The 27614-nt window shown below is 59.0% G+C and overlaps 7 protein-coding genes across 7 annotated transcripts; 5 read left to right on the forward strand and 2 right to left on the reverse strand.

The window, feature by feature from the left end:
* Positions 1-1073: 1073 nt before the first annotated feature.
* On the reverse strand, positions 1074-3267 carry BXZ73DRAFT_77942 (uncharacterized protein; the record flags this gene model as incomplete). Its single annotated transcript, XM_048022757.1, has 6 exons — positions 1074-1121; positions 1269-2160; positions 2208-2526; positions 2615-2821; positions 2883-3060; positions 3115-3267. The coding sequence occupies 6 exons, from the start codon at positions 3265-3267 to the stop codon at positions 1074-1076; spliced, it is 1797 nt and encodes a 598-aa protein (XP_047877484.1).
* Positions 3268-4045: 778 nt separating this feature from the next.
* BXZ73DRAFT_101879 (uncharacterized protein) lies at positions 4046-6007 on the forward strand (the record flags this gene model as incomplete). The annotated part of the gene is made up of 5 exons (XM_048015043.1): positions 4046-4162; positions 5311-5460; positions 5515-5692; positions 5754-5921; positions 5976-6007. 5 exons carry the CDS (start codon positions 4046-4048, stop codon positions 6005-6007), a joined length of 645 nt encoding a protein of 214 aa, XP_047877485.1.
* A 2838-nt stretch (positions 6008-8845) lies between these two features.
* On the reverse strand, positions 8846-10502 carry BXZ73DRAFT_47739 (uncharacterized protein; the record flags this gene model as incomplete). Its single annotated transcript, XM_048019929.1, has 3 exons — positions 8846-9319; positions 9834-10089; positions 10153-10502. The coding sequence occupies 3 exons, from the start codon at positions 10500-10502 to the stop codon at positions 8846-8848; spliced, it is 1080 nt and encodes a 359-aa protein (XP_047877486.1).
* Positions 10503-12951: 2449 nt separating this feature from the next.
* On the forward strand, positions 12952-13835 carry BXZ73DRAFT_90323 (thioredoxin-like protein; the record flags this gene model as incomplete). Its single annotated transcript, XM_048025594.1, has 4 exons — positions 12952-12984; positions 13042-13167; positions 13229-13726; positions 13785-13835. The coding sequence occupies 4 exons, from the start codon at positions 12952-12954 to the stop codon at positions 13833-13835; spliced, it is 708 nt and encodes a 235-aa protein (XP_047877487.1).
* Positions 13836-14243: 408 nt separating this feature from the next.
* On the forward strand, positions 14244-15727 carry BXZ73DRAFT_101882 (uncharacterized protein; the record flags this gene model as incomplete). Its single annotated transcript, XM_048015044.1, has 6 exons — positions 14244-14461; positions 14492-14761; positions 14825-15304; positions 15364-15429; positions 15483-15529; positions 15585-15727. 6 exons carry the CDS (start codon positions 14244-14246, stop codon positions 15725-15727), a joined length of 1224 nt encoding a protein of 407 aa, XP_047877488.1.
* Positions 15728-16487: 760 nt separating this feature from the next.
* BXZ73DRAFT_101883 (P-loop containing nucleoside triphosphate hydrolase protein) lies at positions 16488-18548 on the forward strand (the record flags this gene model as incomplete). Its single annotated transcript, XM_048015045.1, has 7 exons — positions 16488-16576; positions 16637-16793; positions 16862-16919; positions 16982-17103; positions 17171-17276; positions 17361-17691; positions 18215-18548. The coding sequence occupies 7 exons, from the start codon at positions 16488-16490 to the stop codon at positions 18546-18548; spliced, it is 1197 nt and encodes a 398-aa protein (XP_047877489.1).
* A 947-nt stretch (positions 18549-19495) lies between these two features.
* Positions 19496-22472, forward strand: BXZ73DRAFT_47705 (P-loop containing nucleoside triphosphate hydrolase protein; the record flags this gene model as incomplete). Its single annotated transcript, XM_048019921.1, has 8 exons — positions 19496-20127; positions 20189-20671; positions 20724-20786; positions 20844-20890; positions 20947-21316; positions 21370-21936; positions 22007-22290; positions 22345-22472. Coding segments are annotated over 8 exons (2574 nt in total), but the record flags the coding sequence as incomplete, so codon positions are not given.
* Between the last annotated feature and the right edge of the window lie 5142 nt (positions 22473-27614).

Raw genomic sequence — 27614 nt, forward strand, 5'->3', positions numbered from 1 at the left:
CGCGTGAGACGGCGGTTAATCCCCGCAAGGTACGTTCGCTTCGCTACCCGAGTTCCCAGGTGCGGCAGTCAGCAGGCTGCGGATCCGGATAGTTTTAACGTGTCGTGGAGTATGAAGATCAAGGGTATGCGGAGACTTGAAAGGTGGCCAAGTGTCAAGACGCGTACGACGAGGTGAGTACGCTCGTTGGGATGTTGTGCGCCGGATCGACCTGGTATGTGTATTTCCAGCAGCGCGCCTGAGACCGAGAGTAGGTTGAGGGATTAATATGGATCTAGTATCAGGGAAAGCGTTTATCTACGGGCGTTACGGCCAGACGTTCGTTAGCATTCGACATTCAGCTCAATCTGCATAACTGCATGTTAGGCTCACACCTCTACTGTTCAATGCTACCACCCATTCGTCTTCTTGGCTTCGTCTACCGCAACACTCAGTATTCCAACTTACATAATGACTCCAAGCCATCCAACCAACATGATATTGAAGGGCCAGGAATGAGGTGTTCGGGCTGCAGGTGCTGCGGTAACGGGCTTTCCGTCTAGGTGCCGCAGGACCCAGGTTCAAAGCTTCTGTCGGTCGGAATTCCGTACCTAGCCATTCATACCGCATCCACCTCCGGTTTCCTTCCGCCCGTTCCATCTCCGACGGTCGCATTTCATCCCCCTGTTGTATATGTATCCCACCCTTTCTTCCACCATTCCACCAAAATCCGCCGTCCCCGTCATCGTGGCCGTCATCGCCTTCGCGTCTACACGCCCCCATTAAAGTACCATATCGCTCTTTACACCCACATACTCATCACCCTGATATGCACATCACACATTTTGCCTTCGCATTGGCTTTCGCGTGAGACAACGCCGGTTGGTACCCGCGTGGTACAATCACTTCGGTCCCCGAGTCACCGAGTGCAGCTGCCGTGGATTAAGATGTTATTAACGCGTCGGGGAAGCAAATGAGTGCTGGATCGTAGGGCGGCGGTATGCTACATGATGTGCTATTGCTGCACTGCGGATATGACGTACATTACGGCGACTCCGTAAAGAATGGAGGCGGGATGTGGCTACGTGAGATACTTAGGATAGAGGACTTGGGAGTCGGTCTCGGCGGGTGGTGTGCGAGCGCTGAATCAAGAGCAGGTCCGCTGGGACGCGAAATCACAAAGCGTAGGTACCGCAATTACGCGATCGGGAGCCGAATCCTCGGGGGCATCACTAACAGGAAGTCAGCACGGAAGGTCCCATTCAAACTCGAGGCCGAAGGAAACTCACCGAGCTCGGTACGACCGCGTAGCCCACGTCGACGCCGAAGACGCGCCTCTTGTACGACACCGAGATGGGGCCCGCGGCGATACGGCGCCGCGCGAGCGCATTGCCGTCCTTTCGTCGCCGGACGAGGAAGACGAACGAGAAGCGCGCATTCCGCGGCAGCCGTTTGCGGAACAGCTGGGGAAGGGCCGCACTGAGTTCCGCCCCGTCCAGCGCAACGGCGCCTCCCGCGCCCGCGGCCGTCGCCTCGCTGAGGAAGACGATGTGGGTGCGGCCGTTGGCGCGCGAGACCGCGATGGCGAGGTAGGGCGCGGCGTCCGCGACGGAGGGGACGACGAGCTTGCCGCGTGGGCCCGCCGCGACTGCGTCGGCCACCGTTCGGTAGACGAGGTGGTTGAGGTAGACCGGCCGCAGCGACTTGAGCTTGAGGATCGTCCGTTGAGGGAGCATGCGGCAGCGGAGCGGTTGGGTCTCGTAGAAGCGATTTGAGAAGGGGTCGAGGCCCGAGAGTTTGGCGGTTTCTGCCACGTTTTGCCGCCGCCGAAACTGAGCCGCGTCAAACGCGTGGGCGGCTGCTAGGTGGAGTGTGGGCGTGGGGATGTAGAGGACGAAAGGGTTGCCGAAGCTCTCGACTGGGTTCTGACAGCCACGGCTGATTCTATAGAAGAAGAAAGAGTGGAACCCGTCCATTGGGCACAAGGGACAGGACTTCTCGTCCAAGAACGCGTCCAGGCCAACCCTCATGTCCACCGGGACCGTCAGCTTGGGGAAGTGATCTCCGATATCTAGTAGAATGTTGCCCGATACTTTCCGAATGGGCTCCAAGCAGACGCGAGGACAAGGGCCCAGTACACTGGCGAGCTCGACCACAGACCAGTATCCTTTCTTGCCAGGACTAGGAAAGGTGAGCGTGCGGTTATGAGATCACTTTAGGCCACTCACCCAAACCAACCCAGTTCTTTCGACGTCCACACTGGCATGATCCAGCCCAGCGTGTCCATGTATTTCTGAAATTTCTTCAGTGTGGCCCATTCGGAGGTAGCGATCACGGCCCGAGATTGAATGGCTCCGACGTGGTGGATAGGACCCATGCGGGCATCCAAGAGCGCGAGGGCGTCGGTCGGAACGTCGAGAAAATGGGAACAAAGTTCGACGCTGCCCGCCTTAAAAAGGATGACCTCGTCTGGGGCGATGGAGAACGCGACGGTCGTCCTGGTGCGCAGCGCCTTGAGGAGACAAAATATCAGGAACATCGTCTTCCCTGTGGAAACGGTAAGCGGCACGTCGGGATGTGAGTTCGAAAGACGTGCCTATCCCCGATTGGCCGAAAATCACAAAGTGCCTTTTACTTTTCTCGATTGACGTCCAGGCGCGGTCGTACTCGACGCGCACGAACAAGGTGTCGAGGTCGCAGTCGCCGCGTCGATTGAAGATGTCGATAATCTCACGGCGAACGCGCGGCACGTGCGTATCTGGCTCGAATGGGTTCTCGTGGCACATACGGAGCCGATAGTGCAGTTCTCTCGCCCAGGAGAGTGAGTCGACGATGGTTGGTCCTTTGGCGAGATGTGCCGCCCGTTAGCCCGCAAAGCATCTGAGATCGACCAAGCCACTCACTTTGCGGCGGAAGAACGATGACGATGAAGAAGGTTTCATATTCCTGCACTCTCTCCACGAATGACCGGATGGTGCGTCGCCGGTTGAAGGTCTCGCATACGCTGTCTAAGCCTTGCGAAGCGATCCGCTCATCGAGAGCACCAGCCCCCTGGTATCCGACGGAGTAGGGCTGGCGGAGCTGGTGGCCTGTATGAGCCCACATAATGCAGTGAGAGATGTGGAGGCTGCATACCTTCTTCAGCAACGTCGACTCTCTCTCAACCCCTGGACTCTTTACCAGGAATGCGTCGACGATGGTGGAGACGTCGGCGTCCAGTGCGATGTTGACCCTGATGATGTTGGAAGCTTGGAGATAGTGGTGCGTGAAAATTGTAATCAGTACCATGACGAGACTGTAGGTCAAGTCGACGTGGTCAGACAGGGTTGATGGGCAGACGCTGGACCTGGACGAGAAATGATGCACTGTTATATACAAAGCCCGACGCCGCTCCGTCGCTCCATACTTATAGGAGCGCTTGGTTTAAGTCCACTGTTACCAGAGGTACTACCAGCCCGGAATGAGTCCAAGGACGAGCAGCACGAAGTCATAACGACAAAGTCACCCATCATGTAGCATGAATGAAACAATGTTTCTACTCCAAAGGACGTAAGGAGTCTGAGATCTAAGGCGTCACGAGCGGAATCTGAATGACTGGCTGACAAATCACCCTTGAGCCAAGCGCTGTGTTATGGCCTGCTCCGCCTAAGTATCCGTTTACGAGCGTCGGCGCGCACCCGTAAAGCTTTAAAGGACGTCTTGGCATACGATCATCGCCACTGATTATGTAGTGTGCACAGTTTATATCCCCGCCTCCGCATCCCCGCCTCCGCACGCGATTGCCTCAGGCTCCCTCGTCACGGTTCACCCCGCCCTTCCTTACTCTCCCGCTCTGCGAGCCAACGGGGACACTTGCGCCTCTACACTACCCGTCTACGTCATCCGTACCCGCCTAATCAACTCCTCTCCCGCGCGCGTGCGCCTGCCCTTGTCCGCGCCCCGCTTGACCTCGCCCTCGCTCCCGCGCTCTCACGCGACCGCAACACACTGCGTGAACGGCGTCGGAGGCTTGGCCTGGCCTGAAAATTTCCATTCTTCGATCGTTACAATTATGCGGTCACCCAAGATGCTGCGCAAGCGTGCAGCATCGCGGACGGGTCGCAAAACGCACATCAAGCGGCAGATGAACTCACCATTCCCTCAAATTCCACAACGGGCGCGCGTGAAGGCTTGCCGGCAGTGGGTAGGTGCTCCGAGCGTCGGGCGTCGGACGGAGGGCGCGTGTGGCCCGCAACTCCAAGTCCGCGGGCCAACGGCGGGAAGGGAAGCGTGCCGATGCGGGGTGTAAGAAAGGAGCGAAGAGAGTGGAATGAGCGGGAGAGAGCAAAAGAGAGCGACCACCTGAGGAGACGAGAGCAGCGAGAGCGAACAGGTGGGAGTGCAAGGAGGAGAGTCACGGCGGGAGGAAACGCGTGTAATCAGTGGCGGAAGCGCGCGCCTGAAGGACGGGGCAGACTCTGAGTGTGTTCCACTCGCGCGACCGCCTCGAGCTTGCCTATCTCAACCGCACATAATACCCTCACCTAGTGCCGCGGGTCTTCCAGCCTCGAGCTCGCGCCGGCGTTTTCAACTCGCCGTCGTCAAATAATTTCCCGCCCGCACCAGCACTCAGAGTCCACCAACCGGGACCGCAGGCTGTCCAACAACGCGCCCGAATACTGCCCCCGACATGGTACTGACGGCCCCTTCACGAGCTCATCAAATCTCCCCTCACTCCCTCCTCTCTCTTCTATTTACAAGTCCGACACAATCAGCACCGGCGGGCGTTGGGCCAATCGCGAAAGTTTCCGAGCTCTCCACTGCGTCCTTCCTCCTCCATCTATGTTGCCGTTCCCCCCACATCGATGTCGACCTCCTCCAGGCCTACGGCACTGCCGACACCGTCGACGCTGCACTATTCCCCCCTCGACCAACAACGTGACTCCTAGATAGGAGTCCGACCACTGAACCTAACCTGAGTGTGGAAGAAACCCGTTCACACTGTGAATGCCGCTCGGCGCTAGAGGCAGACCAACTCGTCTTCCACTTGTCAACCTCACCCGCTTGGATCCCATAATCCAAGAAAAGATGTACTTCCTTCAGCTTCAGCATTCACGGACTTGGTTCATGCTTTTCTGCCATCCCTTTCAATGCTTGCAACCACCACACTCAAGCAATGCCGAAGGCCATCAAGCCTCGTCGCCGCCAAGCTCGCAGTGCAAACCGGAGTCCAAGTTTCCGAACCACCACGGTCAAACATTGCCGAAGTCAAACAATAGCTTACCGACAAACACGGTATGCAGTCCTCTTGATCTTCTCTCAATCCACCCTTTGCTGATTGCTGTCACAAAGCGCGTGCCCATCTTCGTACTCCATCCTCACAGCACCGTCGTCACAACCGTCACGTTTAGTGTTGCACTGGACGCCAACGTCACCACCATCGTCGACGCATTCCGGGCAGAGAGTCCAGGTGTTGAAGGGGAGTCGACGTCGCTGAGGAAGGTATGCAGCCCCCACATCTCTCGCTGCATTATGTGGGCTCATCGAGGCCACCAGCTCCGCCAGCCGTACTCCGTCGGATTCCAGGGGGCTGATGCTATCGATGAGCGGATCGCTTCGCAAGGCTTGGACAACGTATGCGAGACCTTCAACCGGCGACGCACCATCCGGTCATTCGTGGATAAATTGCAGGAATATGAGAGCTCCTTTATGGTCATTGTTCTTCCGCTGCAAAGTGAGTGGCTTGGTCGATCTCAGGTGCCTTGCGGGCTAACGGGCGGCACATCTCGCCAAAGCACCAACCATCGTCGACTCGCGAGTCGCCTGGGCGAGAGATCTGCACAATTTCATTCGGAGAAACCAAAATGTCCCATTCGAGCAAGTTCCTGGTGTCCCTGTGCCGTGCGTCAACGAGACGGTACTCATGGATTCTGCCATCGGCTGGGCGAGTGAGCATGTCCCTGGTGTGTGTGTCTCGGAATTGACCTTCCCTGTGTTCCGTGCTGACAGAGTCTCAGGCCAGCATGTTCCAATACCCACCCAATTCTAAGTAGCTATAGTATACCACATGTAGCAGACTAGTCAGGAGCGATTATGCACTTCCATTTGAAGTTCTGCTTGTACGCTACCACAATATGGAAGGCTCGCGAAACTCCGCGCGACGTCCTGGCGATTACAACTATGACACATCCACCAGCGTACACGGCTCTAGGGTATGACAAGAGCACAATAGTCCATAGAACACCATCATCGAACACACCACTCACTGCATTTCCGGCAGCCTTCGCCGCCTGCGGAGGGGCGACAAGTTCCACCACCGTCCGCGCGAACGCCCTGACCTGCACCCTCATCGGGCCGTTCGCGCCCCCGACCTCTCTCGGCGGAGAGTGCGAGCGCTGAATAAAGAGCAGGTCCGCTGGGACGCGAAATCACAAAGCATAGATACCGCAGTCATGCGATCGAGAGCCGAATCCTCGGGGGACATCACTAACAGGAAGTCAGCACGGAGGGTCCCATTCAAACTCGAGGCCGAAGGAAACTCACCGAGCTCGGTACGACCGCGTAGCCCACGTCGACGCCGAAGACGCGCCTCTTGTACGACACCGAGATGGGGCCCGCGGCGATACGGCGCCGCGCGAGCGCATTGCCGTCCTTCCGCCGCCGGACGAGGTAGACAAACGAGAAGCGCGCATTCCGCGGCAGCCGTTTGCGGAAAAGATGGGGAAGGGCCGCGCTGAGGTCCGCACCGTCCAGCGCAACGGTGCCTCCCGCGTCCGCCTCGCTGAGGAAAACGATGTGGGTGCGGCCGTTGGCGCGCGAGACCGCGATGGCGAGGTAGGGCGCGGCGTCCACGACGGAGGGGACGACGAGCTTGCCGCGTGGGCCCGCCGCGACTGCGTCGGCCACCGTTCGGTAGACGAGGTGGTCGAGGTAGACCGGCCGCAGCGACTTGAGCTTGAGGATCGTCCGTTGAGGGAGGATGCGGCAGCGGAGCGGCTGGGTCTCATAGAAGCGATTTGAGAAGGGGTCAAGGCCCGAGAGCCTGGCGCGCGCGGTTGCTGCCAGGTTTTGCCGCCACCGAAGCTGAGCTGCGTCAAACGTGCGGGCGGCTGCTAGGTGTAGTGGGAGCGTGGGGATGCAGAGGGTGAGAGTGTTCCAAAAGCCCTCTACCGGGTTCCGATGGTCACGGCTGATTCTGTAGAAAAAGAAAGAGTCGAACCCATCTATGCGAAGTGAGAAGGGACAGCGCCCCTCTTCCAAGAACCATTCCAGGCCGTATATCATGTCCTCCGGGACCGTCAGCTTGGGGAAGCGTTCTCCGATATCTCGTAGAATGTTGCCCGATAGTTTCCGAACGGGCTCCAGGCAGACGCGGGGACAAGGACCCAGTACATTGGCGAGCTGGACCACGGACCAATGCCCTTCCCGGCCAGGACTAGGAAGGGTGAGCGTCCGGTTATGGGATCACTTTAAGCCACTCACCCAAACCAACCCAGTTCTTCAACCGTCCACACTGGCATGATCCAGCCTAGCGGGTTCATGTATTTCTGAAATTTCTTCAGTGTGTCCCGTTCAGAGGTGGCGATCACGGCGCGCGATCGAATACCTCCGACGTAGCGGTCAGGACCCATGCGCGCATCCAAGAGCGCGAGGGCGTCAGTCGGAACGTCGCACAACCTGGAATAACGTTCGACGCTGCCCGCCTTAAAAAGGATGACCTCGTCTGGGGCGATGGAGAAAGCGACGGTCGTCCTGGTGCGCAGCGCCTTGAGGAGACAAAATATCAGGAACATCGTCTTCCCTGTGGAAACGGTAAGCGGCACGTCGGGATGTGAGTTCGAAAGACGTGCCTATCCCCGGTTGGCCGAAAATCACAAAGTGCCTTTTACTTTTCTCGATTGACGTCCAGGCGCGGTCGTACTCGACGCGCACGAACAAGGTGTCGAGGTCGCAGTCGCCGCGTCGATTGAAGATGTCGATAATCTCACGACGGACGCGCGGCACATGCGTATCTGGCTCGAATGGGTTCTCATGGCACATACGAAGCCGATAGTGCAGTTCTCTCGCCCAGGAGAGTGAGTCGACAATGGTTGGTCCTTTGGCGAGATGTGCCGCCCGTTAGCCCGCAAGGCATCTGAGATCGACCAAGCCACTCACTTTGCGGCGGAAGAACGATGACGATGAAGAAGGTTTCATATTCCTGCACTCTCTCCACGAATGACCGGATGGTGCGTCGCCCGTTGAGGGGCTCGCATACGTTATTTAAGCCTTGCAAAGCGATCCGCTCATCCAAAGCATCAGCCCCCTGGTATCCGACGGAGTGCGGCTGGTGGAGCTGGTGGCCTGGATGAGCCTACATAATGCAGCGAGAGATGTGGAGGCTGCATACCTTCCTCAGCAACGTCGACTCTCTTTCAACACCTGGACTCTTTGCCAGGAATGCGTCGACGATGGTAGAGACGTCGGCGTCCAGTGCGATGTTAACCCTGATGATATTGGAAGCTTGGAGATGGTGATGCATGAAAATTGTAATCAGTACCATGACGAGCCTGTGCCGGTAGGTCAACTCGACGTGGTCAGTAGTGGTCAAGACAGGGTTGATGGGCGACGTTGGCGGACGAGAAATGATGCACTGTTATATACAAAGTCTGACGCTGATCCGGTCTCGCTCCATACTTATATCCATCCTTAGGGAGCGCTTGCTCCAACAGAGGTACTACAGCCGGAATGAGTCCAAGGACGAGCAGCGCGAAATTATAATGATACACTATCATGAACGAGACGATGCTTGTACTTCGAAGGTACGGAGTCACCGACTTACACGGTTCTAGGGTATGACAAACGCACGATAGTCCATAGAACACCATCGTCGAACACAACACACCACTCACTGTGCATTTCCGGCAGCCTTCGCCGCCTGCGGAGGGGCGACAAGCTCCATCACCGTCCGCGCGAACGCCCTCACCCGCACCCTCATCGGGCCGTTCGCGCCCCCGACCTCGCGCGCGTCCGCATCGCCTTCCGTCGCGAACCCGCGCCCGAGGTCCCGCGCGGCCTGACGCACGTACGGATCCGCCCGCGCGATCGCGCCCTCCTCCCGCTGGCGGTCCCAAAACGCCGCGGAGGCGGCACGGAGCGCGGGCTCGCGGGCCGCGGCGGCGTTGAGGAAACGCAGGGCGTTCAGCCGCGTTTTGGTGTCCGCGAGGGTGTTTTGTGCGGCGGCAAGAGCGTCGACAGTGGCGGGTGCGAGGGCTTGGCTCTGGAGGGTGGCGGCGGAGGGAAAGGGAAAGGGGAGGATGAGGATGAGCGGAGGCAGTAGGAGGAACAAGAGAAGCCGCAAGAGGCGGAGGTTGTCGTGCCACTGTGCAAGAGTATTTGGTTAATTAACGACCTTGACACGAGAGAAAGCCAAGGGAGGTGCTGGAAAAGGTTTGCGAGGGCAGGCAAACTCGCGCTTGGCACTTGAGGTGTACAGACAAACATTTCACAGGGCATAAGTTCATAGCTCATATCGGCTCATATTAATGAACGTCCTGAGCCATGTACAAACTGACATGCCCTGCCCTACACCCATTTCAATATGCTCGTTGTGCATGAGCGAAAACAATGGCCTACGCTATGCACTACGAGCTTTGCTTCTGAACCTGCGTCCGTGCATGGGGTGTACCACATTGAGAATGGTATAGTGACAGTAGCACTGCGTGGTGCATCAAGAGGTACCTCTGGGCATGAGCAGGCACAGGAACCGTCATACTCCTGCCAATGTGCCCCAGGTGCAACTCACCACTTCAAGTATCGGAAGCGCACTATACGAGCACATTACGGCGACGAAGAAATTCCGTGCCGCAAAGGGAAAAGTGGGTGGAAGCACTCACCATGAACACGCCCAATCCGTCGCGCGGGATGTCTATTGGCGCGGTGGCGAGCCAGAATGCCTCCGCGAGCGCGGCGCCGACGAGCGCAGCAACCCCATACGGCCGCCACTGCTCGCGACCGCTCCTGACGGCGGTGACCAGGCCTACCACGGCGCCCTCAACGCCGTATCCGAGTGCAAGTTGAGGCGCGGCGTAGAGTGCGAACTCGTTGAAGAGATTGCAGTACTCGCAGTCCTGGAGGACTGTCTGCCCGAAGCTGCGGCGGTGCGCGAAAGAGGTTCATATATGCGCGAGATGAGGTGAGGTGTGAGGAACGTACCGGACGTAGAGCGTGCGCATGTCGAAGGACTCGAGACGCGTGAGGAGCGACTCGAGAGGTTGCGGCAGAGCCGCGTCCCGAGCGAGTCCCGCGCGGTGGAGGAGGAGGGCGCGAATGTGGTCCGAGTGCGCATTTAGTGGGATCTTCAGTCGTTGAAAGACGTTTGGCGGCCAGCGGACGACGAGGACGTAGAGGACGAAGAGGGAGTGGAGGAGGACGAAGAGGGCGAGCGCATCACGGAAGCTGAAGGCCCGATGCGAGGCATGGTGGCGGAAGAGGACGAGGGCGGGGATGAGGACGGCGATGGCGAGAATGAGGAACGCGTCGATGGACGCGCTCACGAGCGGCATGGCCGCGACGGAGGAGTTGCTGAAGCGTTGGCGGCTGAAGACGAGGGCAGAGTTGGCGCTTGTATCTGGCGACCTGCTCTTTCCGCTCTGCCACACTCGCCATCTCGGAATAAGGTCGCGCGACTGATCTTCTTTCTCTACTTAGTCCCCTGACATACCCCGGCCGTGCTGATGCCAATGCGCCCTGCACTCAAGATCAGAGCAGTGGCGCTCTTGGAGATTGCAGTCGGGAGATAGCGCGTGGAGATAACCAGGCTTCGACAAGCTTCAGGCCTCGTCTTCACGCAGGAAGCCGCCAACGGGTGGGAGATAATCAGGAGCTTGGCCGGGAGCCACCTGACAGTCGTGGGGTGGAGTCCCTAACGAAGCTCCCTCGCCCCGTATTTAACACGCCGACCATTCACATCCCCGCGCGCGGCCCTCCTCTGCTCGCCCCCACTGCTTCGACCTCCCTCTCGACCCCCGTCCCCACCGTCGCATCTTCGACAGTCACCATTTCGAGGGTCCTGGCCACGGAGGTTAGTCGTCATTCCCCACTCCTTCCTCTCCACCCCTGCTCATACTCTCTGCATATATGAAGAGCCGCAATCGATCACCTATCCTTCATATCCCATTTGGGCGTCCTTCATAACCACCACCCAACCGGTGCACTGACAGTGTCGAAGCATCGACCATGACGTCCGGTTTCCCCTCCTTCAAGTGGCTCTCCATCCCCTCCATCGACGCCTGCAATCCGGACACCATCAGCTGGAACTACACTGGCCCCGACCTCCTCGTCAGCATCCACCTCTCGCCCACGAACGCCTCGAGCGATATTCCCACTAACGTTGGCACCACCCTCGCGACTCGGGTCAATGTAGCCGACGGCCGCTGGACATGGACGTCCGCGAATGTCACCGCGGGGCGTTACTACTTCTTCATCAACGATTTCTTTTACGCACGCTCGCCCTTTTTCACCGTCTCCCCCGGCACCGTCTCTTCCTGCACCCACACCGTCTCATCTGGAACTACGATCCCCGCCGTCACCGCGTCCACACCCTCCTCCGAGCCCCGCCCCGCCGGTGACGTTTCCACTTCCTCCTCCTCTTCTGCGTCCCGCCACGCCGGCGCGATCGCCGGTGGCACGGTTGCCGCCGGGCTCGTCCTCGCGCTCGTCCTCCTCTTCCTCGCGCGCGCCTGGAACCGCCGCCGCCGCGGCGCGAACCTGCGCGCCTGGCGCCGCCTCGAGGAACACCGGCGGCCCGCGCCCGCGCGCCCGGGGCACGAGAGGCAGTCTTCGATCGCGAAGTCGCCGATCGTGTGGGACGAGCCCGCAGGGGCGCGTGGGGGCGCGACGGCGCAGATGCCGCGGAACCCCCGAGCGCGTACAGGCTCGACTGGTCGCCGACGAGTCCGCGCTCGCCGTTCGACGACACGTTCGGAATCGGGGAGCGTGCGCCGCGCATGTGAGCGGGGGCGGGCTGCGAGTGGAGGGGCGCACATGCTTGTCGTGAGCCAAGAGCCCTGTAGGGCTCTTGACGCGATCGCTGCGCGTATAGAAGTTTTGTATACACATAAACGCATGTAGGTAGCTGTATTTTTATCAGAGAAGGGGAACAGGTATGGGCAGTAGACGAATTTGTATGTACGTTAATGCATGGGATGACATATTCTTAACGTATGTTGGTATGAACCGTGATCGTTTTGTTGGCTGTCTCTGACAGTGATCTTGTTTTTTAGATTATTGCCAAGCGGTTCGATGCTCAGTACCATCGAGTTTGTGCGGACTCTGCTGCCCCCGTTGTGTGACATGGACAAGTTGCTGATCGTACCCTTCAATGACCAGTATTGTTACCTCATGCGCCAGATATGTCGCATTAACTTCTGGCGGTACTGTTGAGAGCACCATGTCGTGCGTACTAGTAAGTGCTGGATGCTTGCAGCGGAGAAAGGGCTCGAGTATCGCCCCGTCTGAACCCTGCGCCCTTCCGGACTGAATTGTGACCTACGCCATCCCACAGAGACGAGGCTTGTTGGGAAGTGCTAGTGAGACGGGGTGTTCAGATCATCGTATTCGTCCGACGTCGATTGCACCGCCAGCGTGGTGCCCGGTAGCTTTTTTCATCCCCATCGTCGGCATATACAAGCTGACCAAGTTACTTTGCAGATCGATCCGCCTCAAGCCTCGACGGTATCGGGGAATACCTCGTTTGCTCTACCAGCAGTCCACACCAGTGGCGTAGAATCTTCGGCTAAGACCGAGGATGTCGGATATACCCCCGGTATCGGTATACAGGTTAGCCAATCCGTCCGGGACGATTATGAGAGCGGTACGCATCCTTCTTGTATCAGCGTCCACAAGGCGGGTATATAGCGGGCGGAAGAGCTCATTTCTGCCTCAGGATACCTCACCAGCACATCGCACAAACATCATTGGCACCTACTCCGCCAGGACCATTCTCTCTACAAGATGCCCGAACAGATCACTCTTTATGGTCGCAACGTACGCCCGATATCAGCTTAACACTCAGCTTGTGCTAATTCTGACACCGCTCGACAGGAATCTCCGTACAATCATCGGGTAGCCATAACCCTCGCTGAAGTCGGGGCGAAGTACACGATGTATATTCTCCCGGCTGGCGACAAGCCGGCATGGTACACTGAGAAAGTGAACCCGACAGGGAAGGTAACAGATTCCATCGGCTCAACCCCGTGCGGACCATTGACTCTACTCGGCGCCCGAGCAGATCCCGTCTATTAGCTACGGCGGGCCCGCGACCGACCCCGCCTCGCCCTCTCCTGAGTCGCGCAAGATCCCCGAGTCGCTCGTGATCGCCGAGTTCATCGCAGACCTCCACCCCGGCACGACACTGGTGCCCGCCGACCCGCTGAAGAAGGCCGACATGCGGCTCTTCATCACGTTGTGGGACGGGAAGGGGATGGAGCACTTCCGCGGCTTCCTGTTCGGCGCCGTCACCATCGAGGCGTACCTCGCCTTCTTCGAGGAGCTGCAGGCGCGCCTTTCTCCCACGGGCTTCGCGGTCGGGGAGTTCTCGCTCGCGGACGTCGCGATGGCGCCGTTCCTGCTGCGGAGCGAGATGGCGTTGAAGAACGAGATCGGAAAGTATGCGGTCGGGGATGGGAAGAAGGTCTTGGACGCGCTAGCGGAACCGAAGTTTGCGAGGATTCGGAAGTACACGGAGGACTTGAAAGAGTGGCCGAGTGTCAAGAAGACATATGACGAGGTGAGTGCGCTCGTTGGGGCGTTGTGCGCCGGATCTGACCTGCTCTGGGTATTTCCAGGCCGCCAGCTACGAGGCGTGGGCAAACCTCCCTTATATCCAGCGCGCCTGAGACCGAGAGTAGATTGAGGGATTGTCACACATCATAATGCAATGTCGGCAGTAGCGAGCGTTTACATGATCCGGGCGTTACGGGCCGGACGCAGCAAGGCTAGACATCCAGCTCTCCTACTGCGTGTTATCATCACACCTCTACCGTTCAATGCTACTACGCAGTCGTTCTCTTGGCTGTCTCTACCGCAACGCTCGGTCTTCCAACTTAATGGCGTCTAAGCCGTCCAATTAAACATGATGCTGAGGGGCCTGGGCAGTGGGATGAGGGCGTCCAGTGGCTGCAGGTGCTGCGGTAACGAGCTTTCCATCTGGGCGCGGGTTTAAAGCTTCTGTCGGTCGGATGGTGTGAGTCGCCACTATCGGCATCCTCTTCCTCCTTCGTCCCTCTAGACATACCTCTAGCACCATGGCCACCCTACAAAAAGACTTCTGTCCAAACGTCCTCTACGGGCCAGGCTGCCAAGACAGCTCCTGCGAGCTGGAACACGACGCCCGCTTGTGCGAAGTATGCGTCGCAGTATGCTCCCCCGAGTCCAGGTGGGCGGTCCATGAGAGGGGACCCCGCCACCAGGCAAACGTCGAGCAAACATCCCAACTGGAAACACTCCCCGCTTCTCTCAAACGGTGCGTGGTCTGCTCACGGGTCGTGCACAGCGACTCGTGGCGGGAGCACCTCGGGTCCGACGGCCATCGAAAACATCTGCGACTCGCTGCCCTCCGCGCGGCCTACGAACAAGCTGAACAAGACAAGCAAGGCATCGTCGTCTCCCACGCCGACGCGTCCGGGATTGACTTCGGGCTCGTCCCCTTGGACCAGGCGACTGCCGGGGTCGACGCCTCCGTCGACGTCTCCACGGAGGTGTACAAGGAGATCTCCCTCGTCGGGACTGAGGTGAAGTCCCGCATTCCCAACCATGCCGCTATGTGTGTCCCCTATATCCACCTCAAGATACGCCTCCTCGCGCGACGCTGACCCCGGAGCCGTAGGTTCAAAGTGATCGCGGACGACGAATCCTCCGTCGCCGTGACGCCGGCGCGTCCACTGAAGTTCAAGGTCCACTTCAACCACGGGCAACTAGGGCGGTACGAAGCGCGCCTCGAGTTCACGTTCCAGGGGACTCGCGGCCAACCTTTCGTGATCGCCCGCCGGCTGCTCGTTGTCGTCGGGGAGGCGGACGAGCGCGCCCTCCTCCGGCCTGTCGCACCGTACGAACGGCGGCGGCGAGGGAAGTGGGTCAACGACCTCGAGGTCAGGTCCGGGGAGGCCCCCAATCGTCCGCGCACCAAGTGGGCGCGGGAGCTCCCGCACTTCCCAATCCCGTCGCAGTTAGTGGACGTTCTCAAGGACGGCACGCGCGAGGATGCAACTGCGCAGCTGGCCGAGAAATGCTTCAATGAAGACCTTTCGATGGACAACTATGTCTTTTTCTTCCAGACACTGTTGTGGATCGAGGAGGACCGTACAATGTAACATGTTCTAGTCATATCTTTGTGAAGTTGTGATCGGCTGATATTGTGTCTTCTAGCAATGATCTCCGAATGTATGATATGGTGGACGTTGACTTCAACGTGAAGGAAGGCCGACTATATGCGTACGTCGTCAGTTTCACCACTCACCTACCGTATTCACTGACACACTGCTTAGTTTGCATGTGCATGGCCTGTCTGAAAAACGACCCAGTGTCGTAGTTGGTTGGCCCTTTCTCTACTCTCCTATACCTCTCTTTATTTACCATTTCGGTGATAGGCGATAACATCATGGTGCAATCAACGGGCGGAAATGAGTCCTTCAAAGGACTCGTACATGGTATCAGAGCTGAGCAGATTTACGTCAACTTCCACGAGTCGTTTCAGCCGCTCGGAAAACGCTTCCATGTCGATTTCAGCTGAATCGGACTCCCCTTCGCCGACAACACCAGGCGCTTCGCGCGACGGTTCCGCATCTGGAACGCGTTTTGTTCCCGAGCCGGGGCATGAGCCACTGCAAGCACCGGTTGGGCCCAACGACACCCCGATCATGCCGTTCAACAGCTCTATTGGAACGAATGCGGAGCAACTGCAGGCCGTGAAGTCAATAGTCAGCCTCCGGCCCGGACACGCACCATTCATCATCTATGGACCGCACGTATCTATTCACAATCCTTTTTTCGATTGAGTCTGACGACATGCGCTTGTAGACCCGGCACCGGGAAGACGGTGACTATAGTCGAAGCAATTTACCAGATTCTGCAGCGAAACCCGAGGCCCGCGTTCTCGCCTGCGCTCCCAGTAACAGCGCCGCCGACATTCTCGCCCAACGTCTTATCACGCTACCACAGAAGAGATGTTTCGCTGCAACGCCGCTTTCCGCGACCCGAGTACAGTGCCCCCAGAGCTCTTGCCATACACCCTACGACAGAGCGACGGAGCCTACGGCCTCCCGCAATATCGCAAATCATACAATTCAAGGTCGTCATCACTACCTGCAGCCACGCCTCCTTTGCATACAATGCTGGCGTCCCCGAGGGACACTTCACTCATGTCTTCATTGACGAAGCAGGGCAGGCCGCGGAGCCTGAGGTCATGACTGCCATCAAGCCTCTCGCTCATCCAACAACTAGTGTCATCCTGTCCGGGGACCCAAGCAGCTAGGCCCGTAATCCGTTCAAGTATGGCGCGCGAATTCGGCCTAGACAAGAGTTTCCTCGAGCGGCTTCTCGCTCGTCCTCTGTACAGCGACGATGGTGGGCGCGGTACTGCGTGAGTGCGATTGCGCTCATTTGATTGTTATTCTCATCTCACCACGTGCGCTCTCTGCAGGTACATCAAGCTCACGCAGAACTACCGCTCGCACAATGCGATCCTGCAGTTCCCGAACGAACGGTTCTACGACGGCGAGCTCCAGGTGTGCGGCGCGCCGGAGGTGATCAACTCACTCCTGCGGTCGCCGCAGCTCGCGGCGCCGCAGTTCCCCGTTGTTTCCACGCGATATCGGGCACGAACGAGCGCGAAGCATCTTCGCCCTCGTTTTTCAACGTCGACGAGGCGCTGCAGGTCAAGTCGTACATCACCAAGCTGATCGCAGATCGACGCTTCCCCGTCAGTGAGTCATCCAGGGTTCAGAAGGCTTCGCGCGTCTGTCCAGCCAGCTGATCACGCGTGCAGCGGCACTGGAGATCGGGGTCATCGCCCCGTACCATGCGCAAGTGCGCAAAATCCGGCGGCTCCTCCAGAAGGCGAACCTCGCGGACGTCAAGGTCGGCTCCGTTGAGGAGTTCCAGGGCCAGGTGCGTGGCCACAGGTGCTGTTGCCGGTCTGAGACACTCACAAGTCGCACTCCTTCATGCGTTGCAGGAGCGTCGGGTCATTCTGCTTTCGACGGTGCGCAGCAGCACAGACTTGCTGACGTACGACGCCAAATTTTCGCTTGGGTTCCTCGCGAACCCGCGGCGCTTCAACGGTGCGTCCTCTCCTCTCCTATCCTGCACCCTCTCGTACCATCTCCGTACACGCGCTGCGAGCTCACGCACCTCCGCCCCCGCAGTGGCCGTCACGCGCGCGAAGGCGCTGCTCATCGTCGTGGGCGACGCGCCCATCCTCTCCATCGACCCGCTGTGGCGGTCCTTCATGAACTACATCCACGCGGGCGGCGGCTGGCGCGGGGACGCGCCGACGTGGGACGTGAACGCGCCCGTGCAGGACGAGGCCGACTACGCGGACGAGCTCAGGGAGGCGGTCGCGGCGGAGATGAGCGCGGCGGTCGCGCTGCTCGGGCCGGAGGACGAGGAGGAAGAGATGGTGGACGAAGAGGCGGAGGCGAATGTTGATCGTGCCATGGAGTGGCACGAGAATGACGGGGGCGACGCTGCGGACTGGTGAGATGCGTGTGTGCGAGTGGACTTTGTATACCAAGTGCTATATCGGAATGTAAGAGGACGTCGGAAGCGATACGTGCATCATTACTCAGTCAGGACCTGGAGTTGCATGCGTCAAAATGAGGTTCCATGCTGCTTCGTTAAGTGGTGAATGCACACCTTCTCTCAGACAACGGTGGTCTTTTCCGTGAGCGCTTGATCGTCCAGCCCACCCAAAACAACCAAGGTGACTTCTGAGATCCTGACGGCCTAGTACGAGGCATTTACCGTAGCACCAGCGCTGGGATGATATATAGCTTTCCACGCCTATCTCAACTGGTCCGCACCCTTTCCCTCCCGCAGCCATGACTCTCAAACTACAGAAGTATTGCCCCTCCCAAGTGTTCAACCGCCGCTGCCCCCTACCGCGCGGGTCTTGCAAACTGTCCCATTGCATCTATTTCCTCTGCGAATTCTGTGGAGTACTCTGCACCAACCCGCAGGCGAAGAAATCTCACGTCAGATGCCAAGACCATCAGGACAGGCTTCGGCAGGTCAAGCTCGTCGTCGAGCTCTACTGTACGCAGTGTCAAGTCAGCGTCCCGAGCGCGAAGGAATGGGACGCGCATCTCGCCGAACGTCCCCACGGCCATGAACGTCCTTGCAACCCTGCAGCCCACGACGAGTTCTTCTGCCTCGTCTGCAAGAAGTTCATCCCTCCCTCTTCCGAGCCTAAGCAGGGCCACTCGAAGACGAAGTTCCACAAGGACCTCGAGGCGATCGCCGCCTTCAAGGCCGAATGGAAGGAAAGAACGCCCTCGACAGGCCGTCATCGTCTCGCACAGGGAGGGCGTCAAGTTCGGAAGCGTTGTTCCTGAGGACGCGACTAGCGGCGTGCTGCGGGTGGTCACGAGCCTGACTCCGAAGTTCGATGGGCTGCTCATGCAGAAGGTGCGTTCACCGAGTTGAGTGGGAAGGTTTCTTGTCCGTGAGTCGCTACTATCATCATGCCGTCGTTGCGCAGCTGACTCTCGGCGCAGTTTCATGACCGTCGACCAAGGGCTGCCGAGGGTCCTTGTGCGCGGGGAACCCACCGAAGTGGTCGTCCAATTCCGAACCGAGCCTAACTCCAAGCGCATCGAATACACCGGAATGTTCACAATCGAGTTGTTCACTCCACATGGGGGCAAGATTCTGAGCATTCGGCGAGAGCTGTATGCTGTTGTTCCGCGCGGCTACAGCCGACGACTTTGTGGCCGCTCAGGCTCCAGGTGAGTGAGCGATCTCGACTCATGAGACTGTGATCTGAGCCCTACGTCGTAGAAGCGCCGGGATGGAAGGATACGTGAGACGATCGAAGCGGTGGTGGTGGCCCGTGGAGTTGGTGGGACGAAGGCAAAGGCTGGGCGGAGTTTGCGGCGGGCCTTGACAATTAATATTCGAGCGGAGTGTCATGTCATTCGGAAAGACATGGAAACTCAATTCAATCTCCGCGTTCACGCGCGCGCTGGCATCAGTTCGGAGCGGTTCCCGCTACGTACGTCCGACGTCCCCGATAGCACTCCGTTGAGGGCATCCCGGCTCTTTGGTGGGATGTTGCTCTTCCCATCATTCGCATACCGAATGCTGACTCGGGCCCAATTGTTGTTGCAGGTCAGGTCGCTGCGGCCACGAGCGACTCTCACGGCGCCGAGGGTCGGATGGCGAGTTACCGCAGCACAACGCGTCCTCCGGCCATGGACGCAAGCTCGCTCGCTTCTCCGTGGGCACAATCCCGCCCGTGGGCAGAGAAGCACATCCCCTCCTTCACCGGTCCACGTCTACCATGGCCGCGATCGCACATATCTGCCCGCAGCACCTCTTCGCCGGCGGATGCACCAGACAAAACTGCCCACTGCAGCACAACGTCAAGTTCTGTGACTTCTGCAACATAACTTGCGTCCACGACATCTTCGCACAGCACCTTGCAGGCAAGCGGCACGGAGCGAGGTCCCAGGCTGGGCAGGTCGTTGCGGTACGTTGTCCCGTCTGCAACACCCGCCTCACCGGCAACGCCACATGGGTAGAGCACGTCACCAGCCCCGACCACCGAGCGCGAGCACAGGCAGCAGGGAGGTCTCCAGAGGTCTATCCACTCGACGCGTCCCTCGCCAATGCAAACGTCTGTCTAGCATGCAAGCGCGCTATCCTTCAGTCCGACTGGACCCCGCACCTCCGGAGCGCCGCGCACAAGCGCATCACGCAGAACACGGTTTATCAAGCCCAATTCGAACAAGCGGAGAGGGATCGCCAGGGCGTCTTCGTATCGCATGGAGAGGAGGGCATAGATTTCGGCGTTGTCGACTTCGCCGCTGGACAGCAGCCCCCTGTCGTGCAGCTGCGCGTGTCGGTGAGCGCAAGAGGGCTGGTCATATCTCGGGTCGAGACGTTTAAAGGCGCGACAAACCGGCCGTCGAGGTGCGTTTCTCTGCTCTGCTCTTCCGCGCTTCCGGGTTCCGACGGGGTCAATTCGGTTCAGTTTCACGGCCGTTGCGACGCAAGTGGGCGTTCCACTCGACGTCGAAGCGCAAACCACCATCGATGTTTCTGTGCAAGCCGCTCAGCGTGGCAAGCACGACGGCCGCCTCGAGGTCGTGTTCCAACACGTAGCGAGTGGACGAACGTTTACTGTCATGCGCCAACTGCGCGCTATCATCGGCAAAGCCACCGCCCATACACTACTCAAGCCCACAGCGCCGTTCGTGAGGAACCGACGCGTCGCTTGGCGGGGCGGAGGTCCTGTGTTGGAAGGCGAGCGTCCCCCGGCGCTCAATGTTATCACCTACATACGCAAACTTCCTCCGTCACAAATACCATCACGACTGGCCGCTATCCTCACAAGCACGGACCACAAGGAGATCTTGCACCAGGTGAAGACTCTTTTTATGCAAGGTAAGTTCAACACGAACTCCCACTGCTCGCATTTCCGGGCACTTCTCTGGATCGAAGAGATTCGTCTAGTGTGAGCGCGGATCTCGCTTTGCCCGTACCACGTTCACATTTCTGGATCACAGGGAGGACCTACACATGTACGATATCCCCGATGCACGGTTCACCAAGGAAGGAAAATTGCACACGTCCGTTCATACTAGAGCTTGAACACCCGAATGCGCGATATTGATCGATACCGTCAGACTGACCGTGCCCGGATTGGCCGAAAAGCGACCGAGTGTTGTCGTCGGTGAGCCTCTATCTCCACGCGCGCAACAGTTGGTTTCTGACTCTGACCTCCGCAAGGCGACACGATCCTTGCGCAGAGCGCCACGGGACGCACTCATCAAGGCTATGTGCATGAAGTCCGTCGACATGACATTCGGGTCAGCTTCCACTGCAAGTTCGCTGGCGGCGAGCCTCACAATGTCCGGTTCCAATACAACCGCACGCCCGAGAAACGGAAGCACCAAGCACTGCTCGCGCTCTCGACTTGCGCGGGGCGTCTACTGTTTCCGGACCCCGGTGATCACAGAATAGCCGTGGCTGTTGACGTTACCCAGCATGCTTTACAACTATTCGACACCAGAATCGCTACGAACGGTCCTCAACTTCTGGCAGTAGTGACGGTGCTAGGATGGGGCCCGCGGCTTCCACCCTTCTGCATCGACGGCCCGTAAGTCTCCCGGACGGTTGGGAGGAGCTCAGCTAATGGCGTCATCGAAACAGACCCGGGACAGGGAAGACGAGCGTGATGGTCGAAGCCATCCTGCAAGTGCTCCGTCGGCACCCCGAACGCAAGATCCTGGCCTGCGCGCCAAGTAACAGCGCCGCAGATCTGCTCGCTCAGAGGCTCGCTACCGTGCTCTCCACGAGCGAGATGTTTCGGTGCAATGCCGTACACCGCCCACATTCCACTATCCCTGCCGACGTTCTTCCCTATACGTATCTTCGCAATAATCTCTTCACCATTCCACCTCTCGAAACACTGAACACGTACAAGATCATCGTTTCCACCTGCGGAAATGCGCCTTTTGCGTACAACATTGGAATGCGCAAAGGCCACTTTGCCTACATCTTCGTGGACGAGGCCGGCCAGGCAACCGAGCCCGAAATCCTTGCCGCGATCAAGACCATGGCCGACGACGATACTCGGGTCATATTGTCTGGGGACCCCAAGCAGCTTGGCCCCGTCATTAGGTCGAGTATTGCTCGCGAGCTAGGTCTAGGGAAGAGCTACTTGGAGCGACTCATAGAACGGCCAGTGTACGCGCCGCCGGTCGCTCGGAATCTGCTGTACGTTCGTCTGCGCGCTGTGACAATTTCTTGCCCGTGCATTTCGGCTAACGACTCTCTGCACCATCAGATACGTGAAGCTTGTCAAGAACTTCCGTTCGCACCCGTCCATTCTTCAGTACCCGAACGAGCAATTTTACGAAGGCGAGCTGGAAGCTTGCGCAGACCCTGGTCACACCAACGCCTTCATTGGATCCCCTCAACTGGTCTCGCCGAACTTCCCTGTTGTCTTCCAGAACGTCGCGGGAGAGAATGAACAGGAGGCTACTTCACCGTCGTATTTCAACATCCTTGAGGCCACTGAAGTAGTGGAGCGTATCGAGCAGCTTCTCGCAGACACCGCCCATCCCGTTCGTGAGTACCATCCCGGTTGTCGTCAAGCCACATCTCTAACGCTTGTGCTTATAGGTCCAGAGGACATCGCCGTGATTACTCCATACTACGCGCAAGCGCGCAAGATCCGTCTGTTGCTCCGGCAGTCCACCATCAAGGGTGTCACGGTTTGCAGTGTCGAGCAAATCCAAGGGCAGGTGCGCATCAAAGCTTTCTCTTCTCGCGCTGAATCTGACGCCAGTTTTACACGTAGGAACGTCCGGTCGTCATCGTCTCGACTGTACGCAGCAGCAGAGATCTGCTGTCGTACGACGCGCGCTTCACGCTCGGCTTCGTCGCGAGCCCGCGCCGTTTCAACGGTACGTCTCTTCGCTCTCTCCCACGCGGAACCCATTAACCCTCGCGCACCCAGTCGCGGTGACGCGCGCGATCGGCCTGCTCATCGTCGTGGGAGACGCCGCCGTGCTGAGCATCGACCCACTCTGGCGTGGGTTCCTGAACTATGTGCACCAGCGCGGCGGCTGGGCCGGGGACGCTCCGGGCTGGGACACGACCGTGCCGGTGCAGACCAACGTGGACTACGCGGCGCTCGTGCGCGAGGCGGCGGCGGCGGACATGGACGCGCTCGTCGCGCGGCTCGCGGCGGGCGAGGACGTCGAGGGCGCGGCGAACGTCGATGTGCCGTTCGTAGAGGCCGAGTGAGCGCTGCTGCCGAGGTTGGAGCTACGGACATGGTCGCCGGTGTTGTCGTATGTAGTGTATGCCATCTTGTATAGGACCCAGCATTCGAAGCGACTCCAGTCTACCATCACGGACCTCGTCGGTGTTCGAGTGAGTGGCGATGACGTAAGCGCACGTTGGGTTCCTGCGGCCTCCGCCTGCCTCCGCACGTATCTTCTTGAACGTGCTCCGTCGCGTTATGTAACTTCGATCACCCAAGCTTTGGATGGAAGAGTGAGTTTTCGTCTCATGGTCCGCTGGAGACTGGCGTTGACATCCTTGCTATGTATCCTCCCTTCCCGTGCTTGTCCCCATTCACGGTGCGACTAGCTCTTTCTCGAGTCCATGAATGTCGTCTTCAGCCATGGTGTCATCAAGCACTCGCGCTGCATGATGCCAGCAGCTGCATGTGCGCAGCCCGACTTCTATTCTTCTCGCGCCGTCCTGGCAGGCAGACTGCCGCAGCACAATCCCGCAGACGCTGAGGTGCGTGGCAGGCGAAGGCCCCACTGGTGAGCCCAGCGACGGCGACGGCGTCCCACAGTCTCCCTCCGCTTTCCCCACCATGTCGCCTTTTCGCATCGACCTCTACTGCCCGGCCAAAATCTTCACCGGCCAGTGCCCGGAAGAAGCGACGTGCTCCTTGGACCATGACTTCCACTCAGTATGTGTCCCATGCGCCACTCTCTCCACCGGCGAAAGCAACAGTCTGGCGCACGAGCGATCGCCCAAGCACACGGCAAGAGTGAACAAGAGACACGTCCGCGTTGAACTACAATGCCCCACGTGCCAAGTCGTACTCCAAGACCAGCGGTGGTGGGTCAAGCACTACATCGAGCAAGGCCAAACTCACGCACGGACGGTCCCCCAACTCGCGAATTCCCCCAACACGCTGTTCTGTGTTCTGTGTAACCAGCTCGTCGAGCGCGACAACTGGCAAACCCATACCTCCTCGACCATTCACATCAAATCTCAAGTCATCGCGCTTTACAAAAAGGAGTACGAGCAGGAGAGTGTGCTTCGCGGCGCCTTAGGCGTATCACATGCTGCTGGCCTCGACTTTGGGACGGTCACCGTCGGAGACGCGTCGCGCGGTCGGACGTTGGCCATCACTATCACGCCTTCGATCGCCGGATTGGAGGTTCTCGAGCTGGCGGTTCGCGTCAACGTCGCGAGCGAGACACCGTCCCCGCAGTACGTCGCTTTCATTTCCATACCCCCATCTCTCCAACGAGACCATTTCCATTGCTAGCTTCTCTGTCTCGGCGAAGACTGTGCTTGGGAGAACGCTTGAGCGAGCGCAGCCTGTCCAGCTCCCCGTCCAGTTCAAGCATGGGCACCGAGGGAAGTTCACGGCGGTCTTGATCATCAGATTCATAGCTACGAGGGGCGGCCATGCTGGAATCATGCGCGCGAGGAGAACGCTGGTCGCCACTGTCGGTAACGCCGCTGATCTCGCCCTTCTCCAGCCCACATCGCAGTACGACAGGAAGAAGCATACTTCGTGGCGGCATGGCGAAGCCACCGTCGAAGGCGAAAAGCCTCCCTCCCTCACCGGGTCGGCTCGATGGACCAAGACTCTTCCTCAAGCCGCCATTCCTCAGGCTTTCCGCGCGCTTTTATCCAGGGGTGCCACCGACGAGGGGCGACAAGCCATTCAAAACCGGCACTTTTCCCAAGCGCTTTCTCTCGCAACACACCCGACGCGCTTCGCGCATCTGTTGTGGGCTGAAGAGATGCGCATCATGTATGTCACCTCGTCGCTTTTTTCCGGTAGCCTGTACTTACTCCGGGTGTAGCGAGGACTTGCGGATGTACGACATGCCCAACGTATCGTTCGGGCAAGAAGGCCGGCTGTACACGTAAGTCGAAACCCGTACGATGTTCCGTGGTGTTGACGACCTTTTGCAGCCTGGCCATCCCCGGGCTCGCCGAAAAGCGCCCCAGCGTGGTCGTAGGTACGATCATACGGTATCCTCTTTGATGCTGTGTTTGTTTAGGCTGATGCCTAATGTTTTACCAGGCGACATTCTGTACGCTCAGAATAGCGGCGATTCCGACGGCAAGACGTACAAAGGCTTTGTGCACGACGTCCGAATGGAGGACATCCGCGTGTCCTTCCATACTTCATTCAACCGTGCGCGTCGGTACAACGTCAGATTCGAATACAACAGAGTCCCAATCCGCCGGCAGCACCAAGCCATTTCGGTCGCGTCAACGTCTGCCCATAGACTGTTGTTTCCACTCGCGCAGCATCAGCCAGTGCCAAACACGGTCCCCGCGCAGCAGCTGCAGAGCCCCATTGCGACATTCAATCCCTTGATCGCCACGAACGCGCAACAGCTCCAAGCCATCAAGGCCATTCTCAACATTGCGCCCGACTTCACAGCGCCATTCGTTGTCTTCGGGCCGTGAGTGACACGCGCGTGTAGAATTGCCAGTCGAGACTGACCAACGGTCGATAGTCCTGGGACGGGAAAGACGATCACCGTCATCGAAGCGATCCGGCAAATCCTCGACCGGAACCGCGACGCCAAGATCCTCGCCTGCGCCCCGAGCAACACCGCCGCGGACCTGCTCGCCCAGCGGCTCTCTGACGCGCTGGGCCCCGACGACATGTTCCGCGCGAACGCCGTCTTCCGTGCCCCCGCCGGGGTCCAGGAGGCCGGTCTGATGCCGTACTCGTACCTTTCACCCGGCGAACGGCACTTCGCCCTCCCGAGCCTCGAGAAGCTCGTGTCTTACAAGGTCATCGTCTCGACGTGCGGCACGGGCTCCTTCCCGTACGGCGTGGGCATGCAGAACGGGCACTTCACGCACATCTTCGTGGACGAAGCGGGACAGGCCTCCGAGCCGGAGATCCTGCAGTGCTTCAAGACGATCGCCAGCCCGGAAACGCGGATTATCCTTTCCGGGGACCCCAAGCAGCTCGGCCCGGTCATTCGGTCGAGCATCGCGCGCGAGTTCGGACTCGCGAAGAGCTACCTGGAAAGGCTGATGGAGCAAGTGGTGTACACCAGTCCCACGGCGCCCTCTCGCGCGTGAGTGCTGCAGCTCCTACGCTTGATGCGGACGACCACTCACCATTTCCGACGTAGATTCGTGAAGCTCGTGAAGAACTTCAGGTCGCACGAAGCGATTTTGCACTACCCCAACGAACAGTTCTACGACAACGAGCTGCAGGTCTTCGGCGACCCCGCTGCGATCAATGCGTTCATCGGCTCGCCGCAGCTCGTGAACCCCAAGTTCCCTGTCGTGTTCCAGCACATCCCGGGAGAGAACGAGCGGGAGGCGTCCTCGCCCTCGTACTTCAACATCCTCGAGGCGACGGAAACCGTCGAGCGGATCAAGCTCCTCCTCGCAGACCGCGCGCGCCCCGTCCGTGAGTATCGACTTTGCGCACTCCCTATGACCTCGTGCTCACCAGAGCCGATCCTGCCCGTGCAGAGCCGGAGGACATCGCGGTCATCTCCCCGTACCACGCGCAGGTGCGCAAGATCCGGACCCTGCTCAAGACGTCGGGCATCAACGGCGTCACCGTATGCAGCGTCGAGCTCATCCAGGGCCAAGTACGCGCTCCCCTCTCTCCCTCTCCCGTGCGCAGAAACGCTCGCTGACGCGCCGACACGCACCTCCAGGAACGCCCCGTCGTCATCCTCTCCACCGTCCGCAGCAGCCGCGACCTGCTCTCCTACGACGCCAAGTTCACCCTCGGGTTCGTCGCGAACCCGCGGCGGTTCAACGGTGCGCACCCCGCTTCCCCCTCCTCCTACCTCCCCGTCCCCGTGCCGCCGTTCACGCTCACGCTCACGCCTCCGCACAGTCGCCGTGACGCGCGCCAAGGGCCTCCTGATCGTCATCGGCGACTCTTCCGTGCTCTCGATCGACCCCCTCTGGCGGGCCTTCATGAACTACATCCACCGGAACGGCGGGTGGTCGGGGGACGCGCCGGGGTGGGACACCTCCGCCGCGGTGGACATGGACGCGGACTACGCGGTGGAGATGCGCGAGGCCGCGGTCGTCGAGATGGACGCGCTGCTGGCGCGCCTCGCGGACGGAGAGGACGTCGAGGCGGAGGCGAACCTGGAGCAGCCGTTCGTCGAGGAAGATTAGCGTGGCGTGCGGCGGTTTTGGGTGGCGTGTTTGTAGTATATACGTCTGAGACGATATGTAGAGCTCGATGCGCTATGTTCTGCGGTTTGAGAATGTGTTGTAGAATTCTATATTCGTACGCACTCACGTATAGTACTGAATAGATGTTTCCGCCTTGTGGAGACAAAGGGTGATCACATAACCGGAGAGGTGGTTGATGTCTTTCAGACGCGGTCCTGCCTTCAGATCTCTCGCGGGTCGGGGAGGTAGGACAAAGGCTACAATGTCGCCACTGCAAATATTCCGTTCGGTCGCGGCAACCGCCGGCAGACGGCAATCGGGCCGCCCGAACACATTCACGCCCTGCACATTTTCGATTCCCCTCAGAAGCCTCGGCTCAAGCGCTCATCTCTGCGTCAAGGCGTACACCTTCGGTACTTCAGTCGTTCGAGAAGACGCCGACCGCGCCCCAACACACTTCGTCGTCAGCCCCGAACTCATTCCAATATATAGTGACAAGGGACACACGCATG

This window comes from Epithele typhae (genome assembly GCF_022376455.1).
Source record: "Epithele typhae strain CBS 203.58 chromosome Unknown BXZ73scaffold_27, whole genome shotgun sequence".
NCBI lineage: Eukaryota > Fungi > Basidiomycota > Agaricomycetes > Polyporales > Epitheliaceae > Epithele > Epithele typhae.